The sequence below is a fragment of the Hippichthys cyanospilos genome, chromosome 6, assembly GCF_059441005.1.
Source record: "Hippichthys cyanospilos isolate Australia breed blue-spotted pipefish chromosome 6, RoL_Hcya_1.0, whole genome shotgun sequence".
Classification (NCBI taxonomy): Eukaryota; Metazoa; Chordata; class Actinopteri; order Syngnathiformes; family Syngnathidae; genus Hippichthys; species Hippichthys cyanospilos.
Genome location: NC_142374.1, coordinates 10,236,753 through 10,249,526, shown reverse-complemented (window position 1 = coordinate 10,249,526; position 12,774 = coordinate 10,236,753). Strand labels below are relative to the sequence as shown.

The following is a 12,774-nucleotide window of genomic DNA, read 5'->3' as shown; positions in this document are numbered from 1 at the left end:
TCTTGATTCAACTGATCAAATGGGGCAAAGGCTCATTCATTACACTTTGATCAGCGCAAATAACACTTGCGTATGTAACCACATATTGCCGGTTTGCGCCTTAGCTACCATGTGGGTCAATAGAAAATGGATGCAAAAAAAAAAAATTGACACCAAACTTAGAAATGAATGCTTTACTTTGTTGTTCGGATCTTTAGAGTTACTATGAGCACAGTATATGATGCAGTTGACCACAAATATACATGTACTGACTGGCATGTATAAGCATTCAACTTTTTGCTTTGGATATCATGCAGTTCTTATCTTCAGCATGTTATATAGTGCTGCCTTGCATGTGTTTAGGTTGTTACCATTTTCGTTTGTGCCCGACATTTCCCTTTGGTGTATGTCAGCATATGTAAAGGTTTTGTATTGATAAGTGCTAATCTGCATCTAATTAACGTTTTGTATTGAAATGAATAGCATTTGTAATTCAGTTGTATGATTGAATGAAACTTGTGTACATTTTTGTAAGCTATATAATTCTTGCATATGGGCCGCACCTGAGTAACTGAGCTATAGCGATGTTTGATATTGAAGAGAAAGTCATTGACTGTCTTTGTTTTGTGTATTTTCTTTTCTTTACAGTTTCACAATCTAAATGAGTAAGAGATGTGCCACTGGCTCAAATGTATTACAGAAGAGTTAAGCTCATTTGCTGTTCGCTGTCTATCTGGACAGAAGCCATTCCAACATCTAAAAAGGACAGAACAAATGAACTGTTTCCATTTCATGAATTATCCAAGTCTGGAGGCTATTTTATTTTGAAAAAACATTTATTTTGAAAACTAGCTGGATTATCTTTGATTCTTTTCGGTCCCTTGAGCACCAAATTTCACTCACAAATAAGTTAAATGAGTAAGAAACAGACATCATGTCAAGAGACAAGTGACGAGTCTACAACTTCTAAGAAAAAGAAAACTTTTAAAAGACAATACCAGGAGTCCTACTTGTAATAATGATTTCTTTGCAGTAAGGACTTCGAGCGAAAAGTCAAAAAGGACCCACAAAGTGACAGCGAATGGATTCTCTGCATTTTTGTTACCGAAGCAGATAAGCTTGCAAATGACAGCAGCCTCAAAATTATTTTCGAGACTCCTGACGTTGCATCTGTATGAAGAGAGAAACACGCTAAGGGCTCCCATTAGTTTTGTTAATGGTGAGCTGATATTTTGCCATTTTCAGGGTTTCCTGAGAAGTATTAATTTTGGAGATAGAAGCATTCCGCCAGACATAAGTGATATGCATATTTTAAAAAGAAAAAAAATGGTGGCATTGAAGATAAAGGTGTCACTTTTTAACCAATGAAAACCTAACAATTAGAAAACAATGTGAGCTGATCTTTTTACAAAAAAAAAAAATAAACTGCAAGAAACTCATAATGAATCTACAATACGGTGTGATTTAGAGAATTAGCACTCACATGTGCAGGCCATGTACATATGTGTACATATTTTAGGTTAACAAAATAAAATCAACCCCCTCCTCTAGCCTCCTTCCTAAAACTCTAGTGACTTTGAATTGTCATTCAAAGACAAGAAAGCAGAGCAGCTGGCTAATAGAAGTGTGGGCTGGGACATATGCAGATAAAACTCCCAAATTCAGACACCGGATGACATCAGATCAAACAAACCACAAACAGCTGCCATCTATAAGCGCCTGTATAAGTATTTAAAAAGGCAGCCATAATTAGAATGCAATTGCTGGACAAAGGAATACATCATTAATACATTTGCTAAACCCTTACACGATTTAGATGAAGTACTTTATTTTGGCAAAATCCAATCACCGGACCTTCGTGTTTATGCTGGTTAATATGGCTTTTAGAGAACTGCAGATTCAATGAATTAATTTTCTAGTGTAAACATACAATTGTGGCTAGTTTCCTCTGATGCTGTGGAAAATGAAGCCAAGTGCGAGGTACACCGAACGGTAAATATGGCTATGCCTGGGAGTCAACTTACATTGCAATTGGAAAATGGTCATCTCTGTGTAGTTTCACTCTGAATTTTGACAGGATGATGATTTTATAATAACCTGAGGCATGTGCGTGTGTATTTGCTCAAACTCAGAATAAAGCCTTCATTCTCACGAAAGTGAATTGACAGTGGAGGGAAGGTGTGATTTGAGACACGTTTTGATATCATTTATCATTTATCGGACATCTGAAAAAAATATATACAGTGGGCCCCCGTGTTACAAGATTAATCTGTTCCCCGGTTGGGCTCGCAAGGCAAATTCACCGTATCAAAGTTTAAAAAGAAAATCGTCCCAGTTCTATTTGTTTCACACATTACTTGATATCCTACATTTTATTTTGAAGCATTTTTGACAGATACAGTGTCTGGTTCTGGCCTGCAAATGGGTTTAATCCTGCCCGCGAGATGATTCTGTAAGGTATAAAAATGAGCTGAATTTTGTAATAAAATGGAATAATAAATTTGAAGTGATCCCTTGCTACTTTGCACCTCCCCTATTGTGCCCTCTATTTTGGATAGACACACTGTGAAAGTTTTCTGCATGCTGCATTTCTAGCACTCCTCAGTCTTCAAACTACTGCAGTACACATACAGTATTTAATTAGAAATTATAAATTATACTGTTATCACTTCCCTTCTATCCCTTTGGCTGTGGTCTCACAGAGAGCCGCGGTTATATTACCGGTGCCCAAAAGTCTAATTAGAATGAAGCTTGTAGCTGACCAAGCATGATAACAATCGGAGTTCACAATTGAAATTCCAATTCATTACAGATGAACGTAGCTAACTAATTTACAACACTACCTTTCGTGGCCACCACTGTCTTGTTACCCCTCCTCACATCTCACCTCACAGCTTGTGAGTTTCATGAGGAAACACAGTTCTCGGGCTCTCCTACAAGACACGTGATTGGCTCCCGGTGCGACCGTGGGAATTCTTCCTTGTTAGCCCCTAACCCTAAACACCCTTTTATTTAATGAAATATTAGCAATTGCTAACCTAACACTCAAGTGACTGCAACTCTCCACACAAACCCACATCTACAGCTAACAGGCAGTCAGAGTGATCCAATGCCAGGACTGTCTGATGCCAATTAAACATGCTGAATCTGCCAAAAATGCCTCTTGAAGTTACGCCAACAGCTCCGACCTAACAACGGTTTTTACTTAACAATTCAGAAGGCCCATACCGACTCTTCTCGGCTTCCAACATCGGATAGGTCTATCTAGGCCTTCAAAGTTTTTATATCAACCTTTCTGTGAGGAAAGGAAATTCAGGATTGGAATTCAATGGGTATGATGCAGCAAATAGCACAATGGATGGCCTGTTTCAACATCTTCACAGTTTGTAGCTCTGATTCCAATGGGCTACAAATGCTTGGTTGTGTTTTGGCACGCACACTGGCCTGGATGTACTGGATAATGTCAAACAGCAAAGGGACCTCTCGAATGAGCCTGGCTTTTATTAAGTTAGAAACTACTGTATATAGGGGTAAACAATCCTGTTAGCAACCAATTGTGCCAACATTCAGGCAATGGAGGCGGAGGCGTGGATTGGTCTACACAATAAGGCAGGTAATGATTAGATTACATCTACCTCAACCTGGCCGATAAGCAATAAACTCCAATTCAAATGCCGGTCATGCCTCAGCTTCCAGATCTGCAGCAGGTGGTTTTCCTTTGCCCCAACCCTTAATGATCATGCCATTCACATTAATCTAGGATTCTCCACCCTGCACCTCAACCACCCCGAGTGGAACTGGAGCATTCTCATAGCAAGTCAATTTGCCACAGGAGAATATGTAAGTGGGCGATGACGGATGTCGAGGCTGCAAGGCTGGACAAATATCCTTTACCCACATTGAATCAGTCTCATAAGTACAATGACTCTAAGATGTTTGATTAAGAATACATGTCTCACACTGGTCAAGCGCTTGGAATTGACTTCCCATCTGTGCTGGTATTGCACTAAAACTGTACAATAATTTGTGCTCTAAGCCACCTTTCCATCCATCATTGTCAAAATCTATACAACTGTATCGCTTAAGGTTCCACCTCTGGGCTAAAATCAGTAACAGCCTCCTGAATAACATACTATTCTCGCCACGGGTAACTGAGCACTTTCCCAGAGTAAACTTTACCAAACCGTAACACTCTTCTGTGTTACTACCTGAGACGGTGCTTGAGAAAACAACGTGGGTCAACATGATTTATGATGGAGGGCTCCTGCATAGAGACTTTATGCAACCTTGACAAGCAAATTGTATTCAACTTGGAAACTACAACAGCTTCCATTCGGGTAAGACTTCAACAAGAATTTGAACTTTGTGTGATCTAACTGATGTTAGGTCAGAGAGAGGCCCTGACGGCTACTGATTTCTTTTATTGCTCATGAATAATGTGTTTGGTGGTTTCCTTTTTACCAGGATTTCTGCAGATATCACAAGTCTAACGAACACTTTTCAATGATATGACAGGAAGTGCACAATTTATCTTTTCACATTGGGAGCAAATTAAGTGGATCCCAAAACAAATTAATGCTAAATTGTGTTTTGTGCATTTATCATTTATTAATTTATGCATTTATCTTAAGTTTTATACGATGCACATTGTCATTAGCAACGTAGTTTTCCGGCAAATGAGCCAAACATAAAACAGGTTATTTTACATGAGCCATAGTGGCTGAATAATATACACCTAAAGATAACACTACACTACAGATGTCTTTTATTATTATTATAATATATTGTTTTTCATCAAAATCTGCTTTGTGCTGATTCAGGGATGACTGGCTGAAAAAAAAATCATAAGGGGTACATAATTTAAAAAAAAATGTTGAGAACCACTGCCATAGTCCAATATTAGTGCATCATGATTTTTCATGCATGATTTTAAAGAGATCATTGCATTTATAAATTATAATGGGATGAAAATAAGTGGTTTGCAGCGGACCAAGCTCAACCATTTGTAACATGAAAATACAAAGATTCTGTTTATCAGATTCTGACAATAATCCTCAGTTTGGACTGACTGACTCAGTATCATACAGTAGTTTTCTGCACTCAATTATTAACATGTTGTTTAGCTAATCTCTTTCAATATGTTATAATTCAGAATTATTATCTTTCTAAAGGCATGGTCACATTTTGTATTGATAGCATTATCATTGTGAAAAATGCTGTGTCTGTGAATTATTTATGTATTTTTAATTAATCAAGTATTAATTTTCAAATTAAATGCCTTAACATCTGTTAAATGTATTAAATCTAAAAATTCTATTTTCCTAAGAGGAAAAGGCTTACCGCTGTTCATTTACTTACAGTCCAGCATGCTATCAGTAAAAGGTTGGGGGCCTGACAAAAAGTCAGTGAGAAAAGAGAGATAAAAGAGGCCAGAAAGGGGGTCAATTACACGACTCGTGAATTCAAAAAGTTGAAAGTCTGAGGTTGAATCCTGGAGCGAAAGAAAACAACATGGCGATATCTACATGTATTTCATTATATATTGTAGAGGCAGATCAATAAAAAGCAGCAGATGTAGAACACAGTGAAAGGTTTTGAAATGAATTCCAGTCAAGGAAAATATTTATCTTGTAAGGTGCAGCAAAAGTGTCAGGCAAATATTTATCCTGTAAGCTGTAGAAAAAGTGTCAGCAGAAGCCCCTTGTGTGTATTGTGTTCAGTTATTTATGCCTATGACTTCACTCATGAGAGGCACAATTTGTCACGATTTCCTTCATAAGTAACATAATCGTGGCTCTAAAGGCCAAACAAAAGAGTGGAGGGAAAAGGCATACTGTCATAGCCAGCAGTTTTCCATAGGTGAGGTGTGCGGGAATGTGGTCCGGCTTGGCTCGCAGGGACTCTCTGTACCAGTGTTCAGCTTCAGTCAGTTTGTTTAGTCTCATATAGGCCTCTCCTGTGAGGGCAAAGAGAGGGATCAGGTCAGAGTTCAAGCTGGCAAAGGTTAAGAAATCACACATCTGCACATCTTGCACTGCTATAGAGTTCCAGGACAGACAACCAACCTCTGACCCCGAGCGTTGGAATCTAGTATAATTGGATCAGCAAAATTGAAAACTTTATTCAATAATCTACAATCAAACAAAGCCTCACATAGCAAATGTTTTCGATTCTTGTAAGAACACATTGCAGTGTATGGTTTGAGGAGTGTACGTTAAGCGCTATCTCAGCCTGCCTCATGTGTCGGATCTCATTTGACACCGCTGCATCTGACCCTCGGCCTGCTCGCACCTGGAAAAACAGTGACATCTCGACCAAAGCCATCAGGTGACGCCAGTATTATTGCAGGAATTTGACAACATTTGCAAGGTAATTCTACACAACGCAGTTCAGAGTCTATTCAGGGGAGGAAGCTTCGTGTATGCCAGGCGTTAACACTTCGTTAAAGCTTTTTACATGGTTTGCATATACAGCTGCTTAGATTTTACCCAATCAAATAACTGGAATCGGAGGGAGACTTTAATTCTGCGAGGATTACAACTAATCCTTGCACTGATAAGAAAGTCTGATCAGCAACAGGTGACACAAATTCTTAACACTTTTTAATAACATTTCACACTTGGGATGGCGTGATGATGTAATGATTAAATAGATATTTTGTTCCATTTTATATTTTTTGCCTGTGAAAATCAAACGTGTTTAGCCACAGGTGGACTGAACCTGAAGCAGTGCTTCTCAATTATATTTGCAATGCGCCCCCGCCCCCAGGAAAAAGAAAACTTTTCGCGCCTCCCCCACCCACTTGACGCGCTGACTTTATTATATATATATATATATATATATATATATATATATATATATATATATATATATATATATATATATATATATATATATATATATATATATATATATATATATATATATATATATATATGATTATTATTTATAAAACTTGTCTAAGTATACCTAAAATTGTATAGTTTTTCACATTAACAAAAGAAAAAAGCAATATACTGTAAATATTCAACTTTCAACAACTATTCTTTTTACAGCGTTAATATGGGTTGCACCTTAGTCTAAAACAGAAACAAATAACCAAGTGCATTAGTGCCTGAAACTTGAAAATTCTTATTGCAATTAAACTTCACATGAAAAAAACAAAGGCTTTTCCCTGGTGTCACCCGTGCCCCCCCCAGGGTGGCCCACCCCACTATTTGAAAAGCACTGACCTAAAATGTTTGCATAGCACTCACTGTGCTATGAGCCAAGGAATAACTGATATGACATGCTACAGATAAAAAAATCAGAGTTAATTGTTAGTTATCTGTTTTTCCTTCATATCAGTTTTAGCTGGGTATGGTGCAAAAGTAAGATTTTTTTCTGTCACCTACATGTCCTCTGAGATTTGCGTATGTTAAAAACTGGGGGTTTTGCACATATCTTTGGACCTGCATTTGGCTGTAAGGAATTGTAAACTAGAGACTCATGTACATTGATCCATCTCTATAAATAGGAGTAATTATACATTACACAATGGTAGACAGATATAGCATACATGAATATTTTAAAAACTTGCATTTTTTTTTTTTTTAATCAATTCACATCATGACGGTGCACCAAGATGTGATACTGAATCCAACCAGCCCCAACCAGCCTTTGAGTGGAAAATTCCACAGCTCACCAGAGAGCTTTGGAGTAGGCCCAGCGCAGTTCATGTGATGAAAGGGTCTGCTCATTGGCGACTGACAAACAGCATGAGGGCAGCACAGGGAAAGAACTTGGAAATAGTTATGAGCAGGTGCACCAGTAGTGCAAATTCAGCTCAGGGGGGAAAACATGAGTAATGTGCAGAAAATAAAATAGTTGATGGCCTTGTTACAAAGCTGCTGCTTCATGGCAAACTGAGCTTTGGTCAACATTTTGAAATCTAAGTAGCTCTGTCAAATTGCATCTCATGAACAAATAAGTGAAACAGTCTCACTAGCAAGTCTGGCTCGGAGACCTCAAAGGGTTGGCTTATGATATAGGAAGAAAGGGAAGACAGAATGAGAGAATAAAGGGAGGAGAGCCCAACTGAGCCTCAGCATATGCTCTACAGATGTATGCTAACTAGCTATAGCTATATTTCTATAGTTCAAGTCATGACAATTCTGCTTTTTTTTTTTGTACCACTTTCAATACGTAACATTAACTGACTATGCATAAACCATGCATATTCTCCTTCCATCTTTAAATCTACCTAAAACCAAAGTAAACCGATAAATGGTTTTAACCATTAGGCTTCATGGTAGTTACTATGAATGTTTAGAGTGAGGTCTGGCAGGAGCATTCTTTATTTTTTTGACATTTACACAATCCATTGCAGGATGTTGTCAGACCTGTGATCTGTTGGGACTCGTTAAACTAGTAAATAGTTTTAGACACAAGAAATAATGAGACTAGTCAAAAAGGATTGAGCTGCTAATATGGAATATACATTAATGACAGGCAGAGACATACAAATATGTTCAAACTTACTTGTAGGCTAAATGTTAAAACATTTTTGCCATAAAGTAACAGGGTATTGACTCACACATAGAGGGAAAAAAATATTTCGCTTAAGTGTACCTGTGGTGCTCATAAGGCAAAATATAGATCATACATGTCGAACTTCAATCCTCGAGGGCTGGTATCCTGCATGTTTTATGGTTTTCTCTCTCCAACACACCTGATTCAAATGATTAGCTCATTAGCAAGCTCTGCGGGTGGTTGAAAATGATCCTAATCCTTTGAATCAGGTGTGTTTGAGAGAGAGGGTTTGAAAACATGCAGGACATCGGACCTCGATGACTGGAGTTTGACACCTATGATATGATGTTTTCTCAAGGAAAACTGCATCCAAATGCAGAAAGGGTTTGGCTGGTTGTATTAAAGCAAGCTTTTAATAGCTCAATGAACCAATTTCTCGAGAAGCCATGACAGCTTTGTGCACAGCCATACTTGTCAGATGAATTGATGGACCTTCCATCAGTAATGACTGTATAAATGTGAGACTGAGTCAAATTCATCAGAATCTGAACGTTGAATTAGAGAGAGTCACAAGACTGCTATAAACCCTGCATATTATATCTCCGCCCCAGTGCATTAGCTGTCATGGTGTCTTGACAAATAAGGTTAGCAAGCTATTATGGCATTGTTTAATAATATTTTTTATGGCTTTTGTGTGTCTGCTTGTATGTTCAAACGTACTTACAAATATGTTCAAACATGCAGATACGCTTGAAAGTTATGCCAATAAAATTCAACAGGTTTAAATAAAATGTGTTTGCAAGTATGCTCCAACATACTTGAAAATACATTCCAACGTACCTGCAAAAATGTTAGAATGTACATGTTATATGCCTCCATTCAATCTTAACGGCTTAGCCACATAGCATTTGAAAATTAAGTAAACATTGTTTATTATTACTTTTTGTTATTTTTTTTTTACTATGTCTGTCTGACAATTTTTTCCATATGCGCATGTGCAAGTCAATGCATTCTGTGGAAAAATTGGAATGTATTTTGCATTCATCCTACAAATAAGTTGAACATATTTGAAAGTACATTCAAATGTTTTACAGTTACGTTCAAACATGCTTGCATATTTGTTTGAACATGTCTGCCTGTCAAAAATGTTACTCCATGCTTACTGACTTGACAGCTTACCCACCTGTTTTGTTTGACTTTCAAGCCATGTTTTTCCCAATCACTTTGGTCAAAGTCCAAATGTTCTGCCGTTGTATTGCCTTTAAAAGTTTTATTATAAAATGTTGGAGATAAAAAAAAAAAAACTGTACTTGAAGAGTTATAGTCGAGAAAAATCCTCCCAAATATAACCTCTTAGCCTCAGTTTTGCAAGGTATTATTTCTGCCAGAGTGAAAAACAACAGCTGCGGTGCTTTCACAATGAAATAAAAAGCTGTCCTTACCCATCATGTTGTAGAGGCTCTGCGGTGCAAATTGCCTTGGCATCTTCTGTATTGCTTGTTTAAAGATGGAGAGGGCCTCCTATGAATGACACGAATAGAAGAATAGAAGGTGTGAGTTGTTTGCCTTAGACTAGAGCGAGGGTCGCCTGTCGTCAATACAAAGCGTAGAATTGGGGGGTTGCTTAGAAACTGGGTGATACAGCACTGAGGAGGAAGGAAGGGTCTGTCCGCATTGTCACGGCTATTTAGGCGACCAGAGTGTGGTTTCACATCCTGTGCATGGGAGCAGTGATTCACCTTGGAGTTCCCCACAAATTAAACGGTCAAAGGATCTGGAACCAGTTTACTGCTGAAGCTAATGCAGTGGTCAAGAGGTCAGATCTCAGCCAGCTCTCTTTCTCTCGAGTAAAATGGAATCTGCAGAGCCTTTATTCCCAATTCAACCAGCAGCCCCTGTGCTTCTGTACAGTGGTAATGTGCAGGATTGGAATCGGAGCTGCCGAAGTCTTCGGGGGTTTGAAACCAAATGCATTGCTTCAAAACAGTCTAAGGTTTATCTGCTCAAAACATACCATGCTTTGAAAAGACAATTATAGAAAATATGTACAGAATAAATTCCCCTAAGGCTTCTTTTAGCAACTGCCTACGTTTGATTTCACCACTTCCATATCAGGGAAAAACTTACTTTTTCTTTTATGATAAAATATAGTTTATTCCTGCATGTCTGGCGCCTAATTGTCTTCGTAAATTAAATGCATTACTGTATCTAATAAGCACATTTTTGAGACTTGGCTCCATTTCCAAATATGAATGGTATTCATGAGCTGTGGATGAACACAGAGGGTTCATTGTTACAATTTGCTCTGTCTGAATAGTGACCTGCCACTGAAAAATTCCAATAAACACTTTTTTATTATTAGTTCAAACAAGTTGCGAGCATTTTACCCACCTGGAACCCTATTTAACCCTAACCCTAAACAAAAATACAAATAACACTTCAGGGTTGCTAACAGTGGATATTGGTGACATTTTAACTTTGAGCAGAATCATGATAATAATAATGGCTTAAAGAACGGGTTATCTGCAAGGGCAACTAATGTTGTGGCTGGTCAGAAAACTGCAAAACCAGCACTGAAGCTTCACTTACTTCTTGTTGTCCCTGCTCATGGAGCTGCTTCCCCAAGTTATACAGGCAACTGGTGACTGAGCTCTTGTGGGCGTGAGGGTCCTTCAAGTTCTCATCTGGGATGTCGGCGCAGGTTAAGAAAGTGCGCTTGGATTCTTCTAGGCGACCCTGGTTCATCAAGATGATGCCTGTATTCAAGTAGGCAGCTGAATGGGAAAAAGAGAAAAAAAAAAGCACAACAAGTAGTCACTCGTATTATAAGATGAATGGCGTGAGTGAAGTGGTGCCAATCGGTGCAATTTCTCTACTATATCTTTTTGCCGGTAAACTCCCTCTGTGCTGTGTTTCAGAATTGTTTGATTAAACAGTATTTCAAATAATATAAAAACATATTTTTGTAGCTCATGTGACTTAGAACCTTCACATGCTTCTCTCTCAGACAACATGGTCTTTTCTGTAAAATTGATGTCTTTAAAATTGTTTTTTTTTAATATGGGACGATAAATGCACTATTTACAAGAAATTGAATTCATAAGAACAGCATACTTTACTTTGAAACAGCATATCGTCTTTGTAACACATTGGAGCTGAAGTGAAAATGGTCCGAAAAGATATTTATTTATTTATTATAAAATATATATATATATATATATATATATATATATATATATATATATATATATATATATATATATATATATATATATATATATATATATTTAATAGCGCAATCAAATACAGTAATCAATGAAAAAATACTATCAAGACTCACATTTGGAACACAATTGTTTTTGGCACATCACCCTGGATTATCAAATGCATGATTGATCAAACACTCATTTCTATTGTTATTCTGTATAGAAATTTCAACCCTGCTCATAAGACATAAAAGAATTGAACGTTTAGCTCTACCTCCATTTTTTTTTTTATTCCTTGGCGTAAAGGAGCTAACTCGAAAGGGCATTAAACATTCGCCCTTTGCCTCCTATAAGCCTGCTGCTCTAGCTAATTAATTACCTGTATCAGCTAATGGATGAGATAATTGCAGAATTGAAATGTTCTAATCCAACTGTGATCATGATTAGATCTTTAATTACATCAGGGGAGGAACAGACTTCCTGTTTATCCATCACTGACCAATGGCTAGAGCAATGAGGAGTTAATTCATTCTGGTAAAACTGGGAGTCATTTGTAATCATCACTGTGAGGCCGCTGAACACCTTATGGGAAATCAAATTTTGGGAAAACTAGTGAAATAGTGGAGGAAACCAATTCAAAACAAGTCAAGCGCAGAAAAAAAACTTCCCTACAGAATTAATCATAGATGACATCATGTGTTTGCTTGTTCAATTGAAAGCACCAGCTGTAGGCCTGCTGCTCTTTGCCTCCTATTCCTCAGGCCTCACATAACCACAGCCTGTAGTCAGCGTTGCCTGGACACAGTGCAGCCACAACCACAAGAGCTGGAGATTGTCAATAATCGGAGAAGCTGTACTTACAGGCCAGAGTTGGCCGGCTCCCAATGGCCAGCTTATAGTAGTGAAGTGCCTCTGAGAACTTGTTGCTCTCCTGAAGCAGCAAACCACTGCAACGGCAAAATGACAATAATTTCCAGGAAACCCCAAAAGTGAGGTTGTTTTTAAAGAACGTAATCATTGGAAACCAATACAAGCAGTTAATGACAAAAGAAGGACGCCTGGAGAACCTCCGGTATGT

The 12,774-nt window shown here is 37.9% G+C and overlaps 1 protein-coding gene across 1 annotated transcript in view; it reads right to left on the bottom strand.

The window, feature by feature from the left end:
- Positions 1-12,774, bottom strand: part of tmtc2b (transmembrane O-mannosyltransferase targeting cadherins 2b) — an 86,338-nt gene that overhangs the window by 9,935 nt on the left and 63,629 nt on the right. The window contains exons 5-8 of the mRNA XM_088417739.1: positions 12,558-12,643; positions 11,080-11,264; positions 9,933-10,011; positions 5,814-5,935 (exon numbers count right to left, since the gene is read on the bottom strand). Of these exons, the coding sequence (XP_088273865.1) occupies positions 5,814-5,935; positions 9,933-10,011; positions 11,080-11,264; positions 12,558-12,643 (472 nt within the window). The remainder of the gene's footprint in view (positions 1-5,813; positions 5,936-9,932; positions 10,012-11,079; positions 11,265-12,557; positions 12,644-12,774) is intronic.